At 42.7% G+C, this 21,246-nt stretch overlaps 1 protein-coding gene across 1 annotated transcript in view; it reads right to left on the bottom strand.

The window, feature by feature from the left end:
• The window catches only part of TIPRL (TOR signaling pathway regulator), a 32,630-nt gene extending 13,060 nt beyond the window's left edge, over positions 1-19,570 (bottom strand). Inside the window, exons 1-4 of the mRNA XM_002715661.5 lie at positions 19,171-19,570; positions 14,010-14,189; positions 12,549-12,648; positions 6,630-6,761 (exon numbers count right to left, since the gene is read on the bottom strand). Coding sequence (XP_002715707.1) covers positions 6,630-6,761; positions 12,549-12,648; positions 14,010-14,189; positions 19,171-19,274 — 516 coding nt within the window. The 5' untranslated portion in view covers positions 19,275-19,570. The remainder of the gene's footprint in view (positions 1-6,629; positions 6,762-12,548; positions 12,649-14,009; positions 14,190-19,170) is intronic.
• Positions 19,571-21,246: the final 1,676 nt, after the last annotated feature.

Consider the following 21,246-nt stretch of genomic DNA (forward strand, 5'->3'; position numbering starts at 1 on the left):
GGAAAAAGATGCACTGAAAGAAAATTACAGACCAATATCCCTGATGAACATAGATGCAAAAATCCTCAATAAAATTCTGGCCAATAGAATGCAACAACACATCAGGAAGATCATCCACTCGGACCAAGTGGGATTTATCCCTGGTATGCAGGGATGGTTCAATGTTCGCAAAATAATCAATGTGATATACCACATTAACAGACTGCAGAAGAAAAACCATATGATTATCTCAATAGACGCAGAGAAAGCATTTGACAAAATACAACACCCTTTCATGATGAAAACTCTAAGCAAACTGGGTATGGAAGAACATTCCTCAATACAATCAAAGAAATTCATGAAAAACCCACGGCCAACATTCTATTGAATGGGGAAAAGTTGGAAGCATTTCCACTGAGATCTGGTACCAGACAGGGATGCCCACTCTCACCACTGCTATTCAATATAGTTCTCGAAGTTTTAGCCAGAGCTATTAGGCAAGAAAAAGAAATTAAAGGGATACAAATTGGGAAGGAAGAACTCAAACTATGCCTCTTTGCAGAAGATATGATTATTTAGGGGATCCAAAGAAGTCTACTAAGAGACTATAAGTCTACTAAGAGACTATTGGAACTCATAGAAGAGTTTGGCAAAGTAGCAGGATATAAAATCAATGCACAAAAATCAACAGCCTTTGTATACACAGGCAATGCCACGGCTGAGAAAGAACTGCTAAGATCAATCCCATTCACAATAGCTACAAAAACAATCAAATACCTTGGAATAAACTTAAAGATCTCTACGATGAGAATTACAAAACCTTAAAGAAAGAAATAGAAGAGGATACCAAAAAATGGAAAAATCTTCCATGCTCATAGATTGGAAGAATCAATAGCATCAAAATGTCCATTCTCCCAAAAGCAATTCATAGATTCAATGTGATACCAATCAAAATACCAAAGACATTCTTCTCAGACCTGGAAAAAATGATGCTGAAATTCATATGGAGACACAGGAGACCTCGAATAGCTAAAGCAATCTTGTACAACAAAAACAAAGCTGGAGGCATCACAAAACCAGATTTCAGGATATACTACAGGGCAGCTGTTATCAAAACAGCATGGTACTGGTACAGAAACAGATGGATAGACCAATGGAACAGAATTGAAACACCAGAAATCAATCCAAACATCTACAGCCAACTTGTATTTGATCAAGGAGCCAAAAACCAATCCCTGGAGTAAGGACAGTCTATTAATAAATGGTGCTGGGAAAACTGGAACTGGATTTCCATGTGCAGAAGCATGAAGCAAGACCCCTACCTTTCACCTTACACAAAAATCCACTCAACATGGATTAAAGACTTAAATCTATGACCCGACACCATCAAATTATTAGAGACCATTGGAGAAACCCTGCAAGATATAGGTACTGGCAAAGACTTCTTGGAAAAGACCCCGGAACCACAGGCAGTCAAAGCCAAAATTAACATTTTTGATTGCTTCAAATTGAGAAGTTTCTGTACTGCAAAAGAAACAGTCAGGAAAGTGAAGAGGCAACTGACAAATGGGAAAAAATATTTGCAAACTATGCAACAGATAAAGGGTTAATAACCAGAAACTACTTAGAGATCAAGAAACTCCACAACATCAAAACAAACAACCCACTTAAGAGATGGGCCAAGGACTTCAATAGACATTTTTCAAAAGAGGAAATCCAAATGGCCAACAGGCACATGAAAAAATGTTCAGGATCCCTAGCCATCAGGGAAATGTAAATCAAAACCACAATGAGGTTTCACCTCACCCCAGTTAGAATGGCTCACATTCAGAAATCTACCAACAACAGATGCTGGCAAGGATGTGGGGAAAATGGGACACTAACCCACTGTTGGTGGGAATGCAAACTCGTAAAGCCACTATGGAAGTCAGTCTGGAGATTCCTCAGAAACCTGAATATAACCCTGCCATACAACCCAGCCATCCCACTCCTGGGAATTTACCCAAAAGAAATTAAATTGGCAAATAAAAAAGCTGTCTGCACCTTAATGTTTATTGCAGCTCGATTCACAATAGCTAAGACCTGGAATCAACCCAAATGCCTATCAACAGTAGACTGGATAAAGAAATTATGGGACATGTACTCTATAGAATACCATACAACATCAAAAACAATGAAATCCGGTCATTTGCAACAAAATGGAGGATTCTGGAAAACATCATGCTGAGTGAATTAAGCCAGTCCCAGAGGGACAAATATCATATGTTCTCCCTGATTGGTGACAACTAACTGCGCACCAAAAAGGAAACCTGTTGAAGTGAAATGGACACTATGAGAAACACTGACTTGATCAGCCCTTGTCCTGACTGTTGATGTACAATTTAATACTTTATCCCTTTTAGTATTTTTTTGTTCTACTTAATACTATTGGCTGAACTCTGTAATTAACACACAATTATTCTTAGGTGTTTAAATTTAACTAAAAAATGATTCCTGTTTAATATAAGAGTGGGACTAAGAGAGGGAGGAGATGTACAATTTGGGACATGCTCAAGCTGACTTGCCCCAAATGGTAGAGTTAGAAATGTACCAGGGGATTCCAATACAATCCCATCAAGGTTGCATATACCAATGCAATCTCACTAGTCCAAGTGATCAATTTCAGTTCACAATTGATCACCCTGATAGGTATAAGAGTCAAAGGGATCACACAGACAAGACTAGTGTCTGCTAATACTAACTGACAGATAAAATCAAAAAGGGAGAGAACGATCCAACATGGGAAGCGGGATACACAGCAGACTCATAGAATGGCAGATGTCCTAAACAGCACTCTGGCCTCAGAATCAGCCCTTAAGGCATTCAGATCTGGCTGAAGAGCCCATGAAAGTATTTTAGGCATGGAAAGCCAAGACACTCTGGCAAAAAAAAAAAAAAAAAACAACACCTAAATGAAAGATCTCCACGAGTGAGATCCCAGTGGAAAGAACGGGGCCATCAAAGAAGGAGGTACCTTTCTCTGAAGGGAGGAGACAACTTCCACTTTGATTATGACCTTGTCTGAATGGGACTGAAGTCGGTGAACTCAAAAGGCTTCCACAGCCTTGGCAACTCATGACTAGAGCCTAGGGAGATTATTGACGCCATAAACAAGAGTGTCAAATTGTTAAGTCAACAACAGGAGTCACTGTGTACTTCTCCTCACGTGGGATCTCTGTCCTTAATGTGTTGTCCAATGTGAATTAATGCTATAACTAGTACTGAAACAGTACTTTACACTTTATGTTCTGTGTGGGTGCAAACTGATGAAATCTTTACTTAATCTATACTAAACTGATCTTCTGTATATAAAGATAATTGAAAATGAATTGATGTGAATGGAATGGGAAAGGGAGTGGGAGATTGGAGGATTGCGAGTGGGAGGGAAGTTGGGGGGGGGGGTGGCGGGGGACGCCATTGTAATCCATAAGCTGTACTTTGGAAATTTTTATTTACTAAATAAAAGTAAAAAAAAAAAAAAAAAAAAAAAAAGCTTACCTAGATACAGAACTGAAAATTTAAGGTAGGAAAAAATAGTTCCAGTTTGTATTATTTCAACAGCATTTATTTTCAGAGTATCTCATAATTATTATGGAAACCAAGAAATAAACATTCATAAGTGACCACTTTTGAAATTCTAAAATAATTAAAAATATTGCAACTTTCCTACCAAAGTTAAAACACCAAGTAAAAGCAAGGAATAACTCTCACCACTGCTCCTGATGATTGCAAGAACAATTTGAAAGACAGATGATACAAAAAAGGAAAACTCACATGTGATAAAAAAGAAAAAACTAATTTCCATACATTCTATAACCCCAAACTCCTAGCAAAAATAAAAGATACAGGGTGGTCCTTGACATATATATAGCTCCTTGAAAAGCCTCCTTAAACTAAACATAACCTGTGATGGTAAGGACTGTATTTGAAAGCAATTAGGAAAACATAGATATAAGTCAGGGAAAGCATTAAGTTGTTTTTTTTTTTTTTTAAAGGTCAATTAAATGATTGTTTTAAGTGGGCTCTAAATGGAAAGAACCTGACAAGGGCTTTGGAAATGATCATCTCACTTCATTCTTGCAGTGGCCAGTAATACGACAGTCTGAATCAGTTACCAATTCTTACGACCACGACTTCAGAAAACACATCCATGTTCATCTTGTTCTACTGTTATGCCCTTGCTTCATTTGGCTGGAGAAACTTATAAAACTAAAAATTCAGGGGCCACCTCCCTCGCCTTCTCCCTCCAGTCTCACATATGTCTATCCAGCTTTACAGGCAACAAAAACACACAAAGTATATCATGTATATAGCCCAACAAGAAAAACAGTGCTAAAGGCCAACTGAATCTCTAATTCATCTAGATAATGCTGATAAACTCCAGGTGTGCATCCCTGGAACAGAGGAAGACTTTCCTACATTCCATCCCCTTTACTCCCATCAGCACCAAAGCATCTCTCCCTCTGTCAAAGGGCAAACCATCCACCCATGATCCTAGAGATTACGAAAAGGAGCAGAGTCAAACTGATTCAAGGTGTGATTTGATCTTGGGCAAGTCACTTAATACCTCTGACCCTCCATTTCCTCATCTGCAAAACAAGGATATGAAAGTATTTGCCGTATAGAATTTTGCAGATTAAATGAAAAATTGCAGGTATCCAACATGGTGTTTCACTCCCCCCTCTCCTCATTCATTCCTAGTTTCCTGCCTGCATCCATATTCACCAGGCTAGTCTTTGCTTGTGGAGAAGGTAACAACTTCATTTGTACACATCCCACTACCTCTAAGTCAGAACTACCCCTTTATTCCATTTAAAACAGTATCTGCTACTTGTTACAAAGAAACCAACTCAAAAAAACATTATTCTAACAAAATTTTTTCCATGCATTCTTAAAAATACAATCCTATCACCTAATTTACAAAAGTTTCCACAAGGTAGGAAGAAAAAGCAAGTTAACAACTCACTCTGGTTTGAGGCTGCTTTCTCTAAGACATACACGTTCATGCCCATATCCTAACTCTCTCATCCACAAAAACACATGTGGCTCCCACACACCTACACACTTGTTTACTGTATAGTGGCAGACACTCACTTGGATGCAAATGGTCACTCAGATATGCAAACTCATAATGAATATTCAACACAGACAATTCAGTTAGGAGGGTAGGAAAGTGGGGAGGTACATGACTGGATAGGTTGAAGAATGAATATAAGTGAAAAACAGTATATCTGAAGAGGGTTATAAGTGAGCAAAGGGTAAGTTGCTATGAAAATAACTATACAGAAGAACAAATTAGAGAGAAAATAACTATCCAAGGGCAGGCATTTGGTGCAGTGGTTAAGTAACTACTTGGGATACCCACAACCCATATTGGAGTGCCTGGTTTGAGTCACCCACTTCCAATCCAGTTTTCTGCTAATGCACACACTGGGAGGAAGCCAGGGATAGCTCAACTATCTGGTCTCTGCCACCCACATGGGAGGCCCAGATTAAGTTCCAGGCTCCAGGCTTCAGCCTGGTCCAAACCAGCTGTTGTGGGCATTTGGAGAGTGAAACAATAGTTTTAATCTGTGTGTCTCTCTTTCAAATAAAAGAAAAAAATATCTAATGCTGGAATAATAATATATATCAGATGACACAAAGAAAACTCTGTAGCTAACCAACTTCAACACTTTAGATAAACTAATCATTTGGGCCTTGTCTATGAAACTAGACTGGACTAAATGATTCCCTAAAAATCCATTACAACACTAAGATTTATGATTTTTGCAAAAAGAAATTGACTCCAAGACAAATTTATTAATGCTTTAGTATTACTGTTTTCATTCTTTATTGCTTAAATCAAAATATCCACAATCAATATGTTCCAAAACCAATGTTTGATGTTGGGGTCTCTGTCTTCTATAGAGCTCATGAAAAGTACTATAATCAAAAGGTTTAAAAAATAATACTTACTATGGAAGAATGGAAAAGGGATATTTAATGTTGCCTAGGGGAGTTGTGAAAGGCCTTACGGAAGAGTTGAATTTTAGCTGTATCTTTAATAAAAAGCTTCAGTCTAGGTTCTTTTGGAAAGTGTTAGAAATCCAATTATAGCTTGGTAGTAAATAAATAACTGGCAATGACCTACTACTATTCCTTTTAAGTGCATTCCACCACTAATAGTATGAATGGAAGTAATCTACCTTCCTCTTATAGAAAACAATGCGACTATGCTGTAAATTGAAGAAGTTATTTAATGATTTGCTACAATTCTAACACAGGTTATTTTAAAAACATAATATCCACCTTCTGTCTGAAAATCCCACCAATATCATTTTTAACTTAAACTGTAAAAATTAACTGATAGTCTTCATTCAACTTAAATAAGCAAACAAATTACAAAGTTGACAGGTCTATTAAAAATGCTTTGATAAGATCTTAAAACTGTATTAAAATTTTGTGAATTTTCTAATGGACATTCAATAATATACACTGTATAGACCCAAGTGAAACTATATATATCATCATCGTAAGACTCAGTGTGTTTCAAAGTTAAGTGCTTTATTTCTGTCCAATGGTACAAATGGGAGACAGACATGATTTTAAACAAAAATCATAATACTCACAATTTTCACACTCAAGCTTGAAACTCCATGATCATGAAGTTCATCCTCAAATAGAAGAACTTCTTCAAAAAACTTAATTTGTTCTCTGGCTTTCAACTTCTCTGTATCTATATGATCTGTCGTAGGTACAACCTAAAAGAAAAAGTTTAAGCAGCAGCATTTTAGGAAAAAAAAAAAATGTAAGGAACTACAGAGACACAGGAAAGTAGTTTCTCCAATCATCTTTTCTGCTACACTAGAGCACAGTTCTAAATTTGGCAGTTACCAGCAGACTTTGAAACACTGAAGTCATTACAGATACCTGATATCAGTTTCATAAAAAAATTATATCAAATTTATCATCTTTCATACAAGTCAGATTAAAATCAAATGTTTTGTTATTATGAGAAAATCAATTAACTAAAAATCAGTACATGCGATGAATTACTACTATTATAAAAGATCAAAGCAATTTTGTGTTATGAAGTCCACTGTTAGGGGGCTGGTGCCTTGGCGTAGTAGGTTAAGCCTCTGCCTGCCATGTTGGCATCCCATATTCCCATACGGGCAATGGTTTGAGTCCCGGCTGCTCTACCTCCAATCCAGCTCTCTGCTCATGGCCTGGGAAAGCAGCAGAGCATGGTGCAAGTGTTTGGGTCCCTGCACCCACGTGAGCCCTAGAAGAAGCTCCAGGCTCCTGGCTTCAGATCAGCCCACCTCTAGCTGTTGTGGTGATTTGGGGAGTGAACCAGCAGATGGAAGATCTCTCTGTCTCTCCCTGTCTCTGTAACACTGCCTTTCAAATAAATAAATAAATCTTTAAAAAAAAGGTCCACTTTTTAAAAATTCATTTGGAATTTGAAAATATCTTCCACTAGAATATTATATATCTTAGATCTCCAATCTACTTTCCCAAACCTACAAACAAAATAGTTTAAATAACGAGATAAATAAGAACTTTTTTAAAAATTCCGAAGGAAAGGCCAGCTCTGTGGCATAGAGGTTAAGCCTCCACCTACAGTGCCAGCATCCCATCTGAGGGCAGGGTCAAGTCCCAGCTGTTCCACTTCCAATCCAGCTCCCTGCGAATGGCCTGGGAAAGCAGCAGAATGTGGCCCAAGTACTTGGGCACCTGCACCCATGTGGGAGACCCGGAAGAAGCTCCTGGCTTTGGATCGGCCCAACTCTGGCCATTGTGGTCATTTGGAGAGTGAACAAGTGGATGGAAGATAAAATAATTTTCACTTCCAGTTGTATGAAGTACTTAAAGCAGACAAACTCACATAAATATGAAGGAGAATGGCAGTTGCAGGGGTGGGAGAAATGGAGGGTCTAGTGGGTGTAGCATTTCAGTTTTCCAAGGTGTAAAAGTTCTGGAGTTTGGTTATACAACTAACACTTATATACCTAACACTTTCGAACTCAATACTTAGTGATATATACCTAACACTTCTGAACTCAATACTTAGTGACAAGATACTAAATTTAATGCTCAAGATATTAAAGAACATTGACCTGGGCAAATGTTCCAGTGTGCTTTTTCAAAAACAATAAAAAAAGCTTTTTAACTACTTGAACATTAAGTACATGTTTTATTCCTAAAACAGCACAAGCAGGAGAGGCAGGCTTTTAACTTCAATTACCCTACAAATCTATTCAGTTATTTAACAGCAAAGAAGAAAACAGTCATACATCAAAAGGTTACTATGGGCCAGGTACAGCACTGATTTGTTTTCTCATCACATTCTTATGCCATAATCTTAGGTGCATAAGGCAGTCTAGCTCATAAATGGCGAGGCTGGATTTGATTGCAGCCAGGTGAGTACAACTCAGCAAGTGGCTCTCCTTTCTCACATCATGGTACAACTCAGAGTAATAGGTTAAACAACCCAAAAGACAAAACACTAAAACACACACACACACACACACACACACCAGCCTCCAGTAACTGCAAAGCAAGAATTTAAAGACAAAGGAGGGGTTGGCACTGTGGCATAGTGGGTTAACACCCTGGCCTGAAGCACCAGCTTCCCATATGGGTGCCGGTTCGAGACCTGGCTTTTCCACTTCTGATCCAGCTCCCTGCTATGGCCTGGGAAAGCAGTACAAGATGGCCCAAGTCCTTGGGCCCCTGCACCCGCGTGGGAGACCCAGAGGAAGCTCCTGGCTTCAGACTGGCACAACTCTGGCCATTGCGCCAATTGGGGAGTGAACCATCAGATGGAAGACCTCTCTCTCTCTCTTCCTCTCCTCTCTGTGTAATTCTTTCAAGTAAATAAATTAATTAAAAAATAAATAAATTTAAAAAAAGAAAGAAAGAAAAAATAAATAAATAAAGACAAAGGAAAGGCTTCATTTTAATACCTCATTCTGACACTCTTACTATACATATAAAATATATCCGCCTATGGGGCCTGCACTATGGTGTAGTGGGTTAAACCTTCCTCTGCAGTGCCAGCATCCCAAATGGGTGCTGGTTCTACTACTGGTTGCTCCACTTCTGATCCAGTTCTCTGCTATGGCCTGGGAAAGCAATGGAAGATGGTCCAAGTTCTTAGGCTCCAATACCCAGTGGGAGACACAGAAGCACCTGGTTCCTGGCTTCAGATCAGCCCAGCTCAGGCCATTGCAGCCATTTGGGAAATGAACCAGCAGATGGAAAACCTCTCTCTCTCCCTGTCTGTAGGTCTACCTCTCAAATGAACATTTAAAAACACACACACACACACACACACACACACACATATATATATATATACACACATATATATATCCCCACCTACACAAACACTTCCTGAACATATCAGAGATTATGAATGGTGTTTTGAGGAAGGGCTAAAGAATTAAAGAATTGGGGCCTACGCTGTGGCATAGCAGGTGAGGCTGTCCCCTGCAATGCCGGCATCTCACGTGGCTGCCGGTTCAAGTCCCAGCTGTTCCACTTCCAATCCAGCTCTCTGCTATAGCCTGGTAAAGGAGTAGAAGATGGCCCAAGTTCTTGGGCCCCTGCAACTGCATGGGAGACCCGGAAGAAGCTCTTGGCTACTGGCTTTGAAACGGTGCAGTGGCCACTTGGGGAGTGAACCAGCAGATGGAAGACCTTTTCTCTCTCTCTCTCTCTCTGCCTCTCCTTCTCTCTCTGTGTAACTCTTTCAAATAAATAAATAATTCCTTAAAAAAAAAAAAAGAATTAAAGAATGAAAAGCCTCAACCAATATTATAAGAAAAAAACAAAACAAAAGTCCTTAGGGTCCAATGGAGTAATATTAACAAATGTTCTTTAAAAATAAGCTACAGCATATATTGCTTGCGTATCACCATATGTCACAGAAGAGCCACATGCTTTAAAAACTTGAACCTATCTCATTATCTATAAAATAATAAGGTTATTTTGAAAATTAACCCTATAAGGTTATTTTGAAAATTAAACAACAAAGCCCTAACAAATTTTCTTGGAAAAGAGTCACCCTGTTTTTTAAGCAATAAAACAAGACATTCATCAACTCTAAACCACAAAGCAAGAATATTTAGACAATATTTTCTTTTAATCCTGGTATATTAGTAATATTACTTTAGTTCCCTGATATTTGAGATATGTTATCATAATAATAACAGCTCCATTTACTGAGATTTTATTATATAACAGATGCTGTGCTAACTCCTTCACATATGTAATTTTATTTAATATCTCACAAGTGGTGTGATTACCAGTTTACAAAAACTGGAAAAGAAGGATAAGCAACATTAAACTACTTTTCCAAGATGGTAAATGGTGGTGCTGGAATTTGAACCCGACTATTTAGCCAAAGCCTGAGCTCGTTGCCACCAGGGCACACATGATCACATTGCTGTTTACTAGCCACGCCCTAGGGTAAATTACACTACAGGCTGAAGTGTCAATAAGAGAGCACCAAAAATACATTCTCCTCCTACTACGCTTACACTTCCTGGTTTGCTGCCATGGCTTCTGCTCCTTGGTCACAGGTAATACTACTTCACAGGGGCCAGTGCTGTGGCATGGCAGTTAAAGCCATCACCTGCAGTGCTGGCATCCCATATGGGCACCAGTTCAAATCCCAGCTGCTCCTCTTCCGATCCAGTTCTCTGCTATGGCCTCAGAAAGCAGTAGAAGATGGCCCAACTCCTTGGGCCCCTGCATCCACATGGAGACCCAGAAGAAGCTCCTGGCTCCTGGCTTCAGATCTGCGCAGCTGTAACTGTTGCAGCCATCTGGGGAGTGAACCAGTGGATAGAAAATCTCTCTCTCTACCTCTCCTCTCTCTTTGTGTAATGCTGACTTTCAAATAAATAAATAAATCTTTAAAAAAAATATTGCTTCATAGTCTCATTGCATGAAAGTAAAACAAGTGCCAATTTTCTCACTCCTGCAATGAAACGTCGAATGGCCTATCCTCTCTGCAAACTTTTCCACTCAGTAAAGGAGGAGAACACTAATCTATGAAGGGCTGTAATGACTTGAAATAACTTTGCCCTCCCGAGAATACAAAGGAGGAATTTTTGTCTGTTCTCTTCTACACCCTTGGCTCTTGGGATTAGGGCCTGGTACAGAGTAGAGCTCAAGAAATATTTATTAAATGATTGAACACATGTTCTCTCAAAAAGCTGTTTCTGTCATGGAAGCACAGAGAAATATTTAAAGCTTGAAATGATGGAGAGCCAGAAACTGACTACAAAAATTATTAAGTTTCTGCTATGAATGTCTACCTTCTTTAGACTCCAAAAATCTTTGCAGAGATAAGGAGCCCACATTCAACTTCAACATTTCTGTGCAAGCATAAACATAACAACATAGAGTCTTCAATAATTACTTTTAACATAAACCATTTCCACTGAAGTAATTTTGCTCTACATAATAATCTGTAATAATAATAATCGATCCTAATGACTCCCTGTGACAGACATGTAATTTAAGGAAATATTCTTCATTTCAGTCATACTGTAAGATTTCAAAATATAGCAAAGCTCCCAATATAAAACCTACCAATTCTACCTTTCTAATATCATTTACCACGAAGTGAATCTCTGACAAGCTTATACAGATAAAATTTCACATTAATACAGAGCTTCAGGATTTACTGAGAACTTTCCCAATAGCTATGTCAAAATTTTGCTGTGAGGCAGGTATCTCTGTTTGCCCAACTTACTAATAAAAACAGAGATTCAGACAGATTAAGTAACTTGCCTAGAGTCAAACCAATTTCATACATAATGCAGGCAGGACATAGATCTAATCTGTCTGACCATAATTCTGTTTGTCCACTTATCTGTGCTTCTGTAAACTCTAAACCTCTAGTTTGCAAATTCTGTCTAAATCACCTAGGGGCCAGCACTGTGACATAGCAGGTAAAGCCACTGCCTGTAGTGCTGGCATGCCATACGGGAGCCAGCTCAAGTCTCACCTGCTCCACTTCTGATCCAGCTCCCTGCTAATGCGCCTGGGAAAGCAGCAGAAGATGGCCAAGTCCTTGGGCCCCTGCACCCACATAGGAGACCCGAAGAAGCTCCTGACACATGGCTTCAGCCTGGCCTAGTCCTGGCCATTCTGGCCACTGGGGAGTACCACTAGATGGAAGATCTCGATCTTGATCTCTCTCTTTCTCTCTCTGCCTCTGACTCTCTTTCTCTGAATCTTTCAAATAAATAAATCTTTAGAATTAAATAAATAAAAAACTTAAATCACCTAATGCAGTACCAAGAGCAAATGTTTCATGATAATGAGGATGATAAGATTAAGGCAGTTTGCCATTGTTACCAAGCACACTATGTTAGAATATGTTATTTCACATGGCCTTTTATCACCTAAAATTCAACAAGCAAAATCCACTAACATTAGGTTCTGAGGCCTGCCACAGGAAAATAAAATAACCCACACTGAGACTAAGACAGCTAATGACTCATAAAAGCAAAAAATAGACTTACCTTTAACTTAAGAGATTCTCCAAGTAATGTTCCCTTATAATCTGTTGTATAGGTCCAATCGTATGGTTTAATAACCTCTTTGGAGTGTTCACCCTCCGTCCTCAAATAGCAAAATGAAAATGATCAGATTCGGTGATGCAGAATATCTGTATTCATCTATCATACCAAATGATATTCTTTAAATCATATGAACTATCCTATTAAATGTATAAACTTGCCATGATTCACTAGCAAAAGCTCCTTCTTACAGTGTTCTGCACATTCATTGCTATTTAACTTCTCTCTCTCTTTTTTTTTTATTTGACAGGTAGAGTTATAGACAGTGAGAGAGAGACAGAGAGAAAGGTCTTCCTTCCATTGGCTCACTCCCCAAACGGCAGCGGCCAGCGCTGCAATGATCCGAAGCCAGGGGCCAGGTGCTTCCTCCCGGTCTCCCATGTGGGTGCAGGGGCCCAAGCACCTGGGCCATCCTCCACTGCCCTCCCGGGCCACAGCAGAGAGTTGGAGTGGAAGAGGAGCAACCAGGACTAGAACCCAGTGCCCATAGGGGATGCTGGCGCCACAGGCAGAAGATTAACCAAGTGAGCCATGGTGCCGGCCCCGCTATTTAACTTCTCGTGTCCTGATGTAGTCTTTTTATTTTTTTGACAGGCAGAGTGGACAGTGAGAGAGACAGAGAGAAAGGTCTTCCTTTGCCATTGGTTCACCCTCCAATGGCTGCCGCGGCCGGCGCACCGCGCTGATCCGATGGCAGGAGCCAGGAGCCAGGAGCCAGGAGCTTTTCCTGGTCTCCCATGGGGTGCAGGGTCCAAGCACCTGGGCCATCCTCCACTGCACTCCCTGGCCACAGCAGAGAGCTGGCCTGGAAGAGGGGCAACCGGGACAGAATCCGGCGCCCCGACCGGGACTAGAACCCAGTGTGCCAGCGCCGCTAGGCGGAGGATTAGCCTAGTGAGCCGCGGCGCCGGCCGATGTAGTCTTTCAAAGGAGTCTGTACACTGCCTGAGAACATGATTTAAAGCTTTATATTTCTTTGTATTCTACAAGGTACCTAGTACATAGTAGGCACAAAGAATTGCTGATTGGATTTTCGAAGAACATACACTTCTTTTTTTACTTTCAGTGTTCCACAAACATTCAATGTAAATCGTAAGACTGTGTTTTTCTTTAAAAACAAGAACATTAAAGTATAGTGTACTGACTCTTGACCAAGGAACACTGAAGGCTTAAAAGTAAATCCTATATATCTCAGTACAGTTGTAGTCCAATTTAACTCAACAAATATTCAAGTAGTGAGATAATTAACTTCCACATTATGGCTGAGAAAAATGAATTCTAGAATAACCCAACTACAAATTTAATAACATTAGCCTTTCATTTTAATAAGATACACATAGAGCCTTAGTAAATATTCCTTTTAACTCTTCTTTTGGTTTAACCCGTAACTGCCCAGGCTCTCACCTGCTTTCCTGCCACTCTTCAGCACAGGCTACTTTAAGCATGCCTTGGTAGTTGTTCACACATCTTAACGCATCTGTAGCATTGAACTCAATCCCAAAGCCAGAACCATGCTGGATCCTTAAAACGTTGTCTCCAAACATCATTTCGGGGAGAGACGGCATGTGCAATTCATCGGCTAACCTATACACAACCAAAAGTCAGGTGAGATTATTTTATGTCACTGTTGGCACTTTTCTCACCTTTTTATCCCAACAGAATTCTTCCCACATTACTGAGTTAAATGAGATGAGTTAATAAACATGATATATTTGTAGTCTATAAAATGCTTTCAACATCCGATCTTTCATAATCAGATCTATAGGGTCCTGTATTAGAGAGTGGGCTAAATAAGACAGACAATACACAGATACATATTATAATGATAGTGGTAAGTGCTATGTGAAAAAATGAAGCAAGGTAACTGCGTCAAAACAAAGCCAGAAGGCTGGAGCTTCTTCCGGGTCTCCTACATGGGTGCAGGGGCCCAAGGACTGGGGCTATCTTCCACTGCTTTCCCACGTACATTAGCAGGGAGCTGGAATGGAAATGGAGCAGCCAGGACTCAAACTGGTGCCCATATGGGATGCCAGCACCACAGGCAGTGGCTTTACCCAATATGCCAGTGTCAGCCACAGGCAGGGACAGGGGCAGGGGGGGATACTATTTTAGGTAAGAAGATCAGAAATCACTTCTGAGACAGCAAAATTCAAGCATCAAAATACCCTATGATAGGACAGGCTATGTGTCACAGTGGGTGAAGTGCCCTTGCAATGCCAGCAATCCATTTCGGAGCCCCAGTTCAAGTTCTGGTTGCTTCACTTCCAATCCAGCTCTCTGCTAATATGCCTGGGAAAGAAACAGATGATGGCCCAAGTGCTTGGGCTCCTGCACCATGTGGGATACCTGTAAAGTTCTAGGTTCCTGGTTTCTGCCTGCTCCAGCCTCATCCATTGCAGCCATTTGGGGAGTAAACCAGCAGATGGAAGACCTCTCTCTCATTCTGTCTCTCAAATAAAATAAATCAAACTTAAAAAAAAAAAAAAAAAAAGACAAGGACTTTAAAAGCATGCTACAGGCCGGCGCCGTGGCTCAATAGGCTAATCCTCCACCTTGCGGCGCCGGCACACCGGGTTCTAGTCCCGGTTGGGGCGCCAGATTCTGTCCCGGTTGCCCCTCTTCCAGGCCAGCTCTCTGCTATGGCCAGGGAGTGCAGTGGAGGATGGCCCAAGTGCTTGGGCCCTGCACCCCATGGGAGACCAGGAAAAGCACCTGGATCCTGGCTCCTGCCATCGGATCAGCGCGGTGCGCCGGCTGCAGCGGCGGCCATTGGAGGGTGAACCAACGGCAAAAGGAAGACCTTTCTCTCTCTGTCTCTCTCACTGTCCACTCTGCCTGTCAAAAATAAAAAAAAAATAAAAAATAAAAAAAAAAAAAAAAAAAGCATGCTACAAAAACAAACACAGAGAACTGCACTGTGGCACTGATGGGTAAGCCTTTGCCTGGAGTGCCAGCATCCCATATAGTACCAGTTCAAGTCCCAGCTCTGTTACTTCCAATCCAGGTCCCTGCTAATGTTCCTGGGAGAGCTGCAGAAGATAGTCCAGGGGCTTGACCCCTGCACTAGCATGGGAGACCTGGGAAAAGCTCCTGGCTTCTTCCTGGCCCAGCCCTGACTGTTGTGGCCATTTAGGGAGTGAACCAGCAGACAGAATCAATTTCTCTCTCTCCCTCCTTCTCTATTTCTGCCTTTCAAATAAATAAATAAATCTAAAAAAAAAAAATACCATACTCAAACAAAATATTCTGTGAGCTAAGAAAGGGTCAGAATATTTGCATGGCTAACTCAAGATTATGGAACCAGTAACTGCTAACACCAGGTCTCTTTCCAATATACTAGACAGCTTTATATATACTGGGACCTCATTTAGCCAGTCTTATTAAAGAAAGTTATATGAGACATACTAAAAAGCCAAGACCACAAATTAGTAATCCACAGATGTGTTTTTATTGGCCTGTACAATATGTTTAATTTTTTAGTATTTAAAACTGTGGGTTTTTTATAATCTAGGCTTCCAGTTTCTCTTAAAAAAAAAAAAAAAAAAAACAGGACTGCAGCAGTGTGGCACAGTGGGTTATACTACCATCTGCAGCACCATCATCCCATTTGGGCACCAGTTCAAGTCCCGGCTGCTCTACTTCCGCCTGGGAAAGCAGCAGAAGATGGCCCAAGTGCTTGAGCCCCTGTACCCACATGGGAGACCCAGATGGAACTCCTGGCTCCAGCCTGGCCCAGTCCTGGCTGTTGCAGCAATTTGGGGAGTGAACCAGAGGATGGAAGACCTCTCTGTCCTTCTGTCTCTGCCTCTCTGTAACTCTGCCTTTCCAATAAACAAATAAATCTTTAAAAAATTTTTAAAAAGACCCAGCAACATTAGACTTGCACTGCACTGCCATGCACCATCAATTGGCAACAGTTGAGTAGAGATTGCCCCCCTTTAAGTGGGGCTGGGACTCTCCAGTTCAGGAGTCCTCTTGGATCCTTAGAAAGTTGAGAAGCCAGTGCTGTGGCACAGCAGGCTAAGCCCATGCCTGCAGGGCCGGCATCCCATACTGGCACCAGTTTGAGTCCTGGCACTTCCAATAAGCTGCCGCCTGCAGTGAGGCATCCCATATGGGCTCCAGTTCAAGACCCAGCTGCTCCACTTCTGAACCAGCTCTCTGTTGTGGCCTGGGAAAGCAGTAGAAGATGGCCCACGTCCTTGGGCCCCTGCACCTGCATGGGAGGCCCAGAAGAAGGTCCTGGCTTCAGATTGGCGCAGTTCCGGTTGTTGCAGCCAATTGGGGAGTGAACCAGCAGATGGAAGACCTCTCTCTCTCTGTCTCTCTCTGCCTCTCCTTCCTTTGTGTAACTCTGACTTTCAAATAAATAAATCTTTAAAAAAAAATTCTTAATTACTTTACTGAATAATGTATACCAAATATGAACTACTATAAAATGTTATTTTCTGTTTTGTTACCCAAATTATCTGGAAAAATCTGGTAGTCCTATAAAATATTCCAGTTATACATATAAAAGGATCACTGTTACTAACTTACATTGCCTCAGATTCAGAATATTTTAAACACAGGCCAAAATGTTCCATTTTAATATCAAGCTTCACTCTTTTGTAATTTACTTGAGAAGTAAAGACAATTACAGAGGGAGCTCCAATCCACTGGTTCACTCCCCAAATGCCTCAACAGCACCCTACAGGTTTTTATACCCTAAGGCAGGGGTGGGGAACCCCCCTCCCAATCAAGAGCCACTTGGATATTTATAATTCACAGGTCATACACAGTTTTCAACTTAAAATTAGCCTGCTATAGATTTATTGAATTTTGAGTACCCCTGCAGTTGCCTTAGTAGAACCAGACCACATGATTTCATGAGCCTTATACGGCCCAATGGGCCAGACATTCCCCACCCTGCCCTAGCGAGATGCATCACAGAAAAATTTAGGAATAGGTAAAGGTAAGCCTTCCTTCTCTCACATGGAGAAAGGGGCTAAGAATACCTGATGAGATTACAGATCTAAATGAATTTGATCCCCTTAAATCGTCCCATGAACACAGGAACTCTTGGAAGAATTTTACAAGCAAGTTAGATGAGCACCCTAATTTGAAGCTGACTGCTTTACATACAGCACAATTACATCTGGTGCAACACATAACAGAAAGTTATGATGGAGGGGACAAAGAGTCATTCAATCTGTGTGGTGCAGCGATGGGAAATTTTCTCTTCTGTATTTCCCTAACTTTCTTCCAAAGAGCCTGCAAGAAGCACACGGTTTCTATATCTAGGGAGCTAAACACCCTTTGGGGACCCCCCCCCTTTCCTGATCATTCCTTCTGCCTTACAAATGAGAACGCTCGCCAGGGTTCGACCACAGGGCCTTTTCTTTTTCTTCTGGAGGTGCCAGGTGCCAACCAGTAAGCTGATGATTCCCAAACCTAAACCCACATGTGTCATCTTTTTCCAGCGCCAAGATAAATATCTCCAAATGGGTACTGAACACCTCCACTTTATGGCCCACACGCACCTCACATTTCAACCAACTCAACTCTCCCTCTACCCACCAAGTGGCCCCCATCTGCTCCTCTTCTGCGCTTATTTTTTTCCTCTGTGCTTTTCACCTCATTCAATGGCGATGCAACCGCTCACGGCAGAAACCTTGCCATCAGTTTGTATCTTCTTCCTTTTTTCTTCCTTATCAAACGGCTCTCTCCCTACTAACCGGCCTGCAATCCTGCAGCCCCCAGAAACCAACCGCCACACCACCTCCAGAGGAGAAACGTAGTTCTTTTGGATAAAATTGCACCCGGTGGTTGTCAGATAAAACCCCAAACTCCTTAATTTAGCATAAAAATCCTTCCCCCTCCCAATCTTGATTCTCCGAGGGCCTACCTCTTATTTCTCCTGGTTCTCCCTCCGCTACCTCGCTCCTGTCACAAGCAAACAGTTCTTCAAACACATCACAACTCACTCTGACCTCCCCTAACTGCCAGGCATCACCAACGCCTCCCTGTGCCTGGCCTGCAGGCCTCACACCCGCACCCACCCGCAGGCCAGACTATGAGGGCTCTGTACAAGGCACCCCAACTCCCAGAAGCGCTGTCCCCCTAAAACAGCTCAGACCGCTCCGTGCACACATCACCCACCCTGTATGTCTATCTCCCTTGAGGTTCCGGTCGTCTTTCGTGTACCCGTATCCCAAGTGCCTGGCGCAGCACCTGACACGCTCCAAAATTAAACCTACGTATCACCCTCATCGCTAACCCCCCAAAAACACAGGTCCCCGCCGCCCAGAGGGGAGGCGAAGGCTTGGGGCAGGAAGAGACCTTTGGTGCAGGCAAAGTCCACCCCCCCCGGCAAGCTCTACTCAATCCCAGGTGGAAGTGACAGTTTCACCACGGCGGCGCCTGGCGAACGCTCGCCGAAGGTATGGAGGTGGGGATGGGATAATTGGCGACATTGTCAATTAAAGGCCAGCGGAGCAGACAGGGGCCGCCTCGAGTCCTCCCTGCCTCCCGCCCCGGCCCAGGGGCCCGGCCCGCGCCCGGACCCCGTGTCCCAGCGTCTCACTTCTCCACATCCGCTGACTTCATGATGTGGGTCTTGGCCGCCGTCAGCTTCCAGGGCCCGAAGGAGAAGTCCTGGTGGCTGCTCTGGAAGCCGTGGATCATCATGGTTGACCCGGAGCCGGCGGGGACCACAGGGCACAGGCGGCGGCGGCGGCGGCGGCGCCCAACACCGGTTCCTCCGCCTCCCTACGGCCCAGCCCCCTCGGCTTCCGAGCCGTTACCATGCCCGGCCCCGCCCCACCCCCGGCCCGCCGACTCGGACGCGGGCCCTCTTTTCCGCCTTCTTCTCCGCCCCTTCGCTTTTTACTTCCGGGACCAGTTGCTAATGTTGCGTGACCCGCGTCTTACGTTGCGACGCACCGGAAAGAGAGGGAGAGGAGACCCTGCGGGGGCGGGGCTTCGGCGGCAGGGGCGTGGTTGGAGACGCCCCGCCCCTTCTGAACTGTTTGGTTGAGGTCGTCGCGGAAGTTATTGCGAAATGACAGGGGTAGGGTGGACGACTGCAGCAGGATTTTTACAGACCTCGCAAAGCAGTGTAGTTACCTCGTGTATTAGTGAATCTTAAGAAATATCCAACATTCTGTTGCAGCAGAAAAATAGTAATCCTTCAGAGTTTCGGGGGTGCAAACAACAGCATGATTTGAAAGTGGCTACCTAGCCATAGTTGACTAAGACAGACTTCTGTCAAATGTTTCATCCTCCAGGTGTTTCAAGACTTTTCACGGTCTAGCTGCTACCTAGGCACCCAGTATAGTGGAAGCAACGTTAGAGACGTGGTAATAAATCCACTTTTTCTGTTGTTTAGTTTTCATTCCGTTTCAAAGGCAGAGAGACAGGGAGATAAAGATCTTGCATCTGCTGGTTCACTCCCTGAATGTCCACAGTAGCCAGAACTGGGTGGGGCCGAAACCAGGAGCCCAGAACTCAATCCAGGTCTTCTACAAGGATGGCTGGGATCCAAGTGCTTAAGCCACTATCTGCTGCTTCCCAGGGGGGCACGTCAACAGGATGCTGATTCTGAAATGGGAGTACCTGGGACTCGAACCATCAAGTAGCAACTTAAGTGCTATGCCACAAGCCTGGCCCTAAATCTGCTTTTGCAACGCAATATGCATTCATAGGCAAACGACTTAACGAAGACTTTTTGGCTTCACTTGTTTCAAAATGAGGTGGTTTGATGTTAGGGTATCTCCAAAACCTGTCTTACTCACTCCTCAACCCTTCTAACCTGCACTTTCCACCCTCATGGCTGTGGTTCTATCTGCCCAAAACCTTCCTTGCTTCAGACACAATCTGGAAATCTTATTTTATTTTATTATTTCTTTGAAAGTCAAAGTTACACAGAGAGAGGAGAGGCAGAGAGGTCTTCCATCCAATGGTCCACTCCTCAATCAGCCTCAACGGCCGGAGCTGCGCTCCCTGAAGTGCAGGATCTGAAGCCAGGAGCCAGGAACTTCCTCTGGGTCTCCCATGCGGATGCAAGGGCCCAAGGACTTCGGTCATCTTGTACTGCTATCCCAGGCCATAGCAAAGAGCTGGATCGGAAGTGGAGCAGCCAGGTCTCGAACCAGCGCCCATATGGGATGCCAGCACTTGAAGCCAGGGCGTTAACCTGCTGCACTACAGCACCAGCCCCTGGAAATCTTTTAAAAATAAAGATTCTCTAGACTCTGCACCTTGCACTAGTCTGGAATAATCTACCTTGCTCTGACACAACTCCTTCAAAAGGTTTTTCCCAAGCCCTGGAGATGAATTTAATCACTTCCTCCTGTAAGCCAACATTTAAGCCAATTTTGCTTACTCCAGTTATCACTGTCCATTCATCCAAATGAAGGTTAAAAAAGCTGAGCACCTGCTATTTGCCAAGGATTCTTTGTATTACCAAACAGCACCTACACCTTGTCTCATAACAGAAACCACAATGGAATATCAAAATATAATTCCAGTGACATAAGTCAGAGCTCCTGCTACTTAAAATGTGTTTTCCAGGGGCCAGCACCATGGCTCACTTGGTTAATCCTCTGCCTGCAGCACCGGCATCCCATATAGGCGCCAGGTTCTAGTCCCAGATGCTCCT

Source organism: Oryctolagus cuniculus, chromosome 7, assembly GCF_964237555.1.
Source record: "Oryctolagus cuniculus chromosome 7, mOryCun1.1, whole genome shotgun sequence".
Lineage (NCBI taxonomy): Eukaryota > Metazoa > Chordata > Mammalia > Lagomorpha > Leporidae > Oryctolagus > Oryctolagus cuniculus.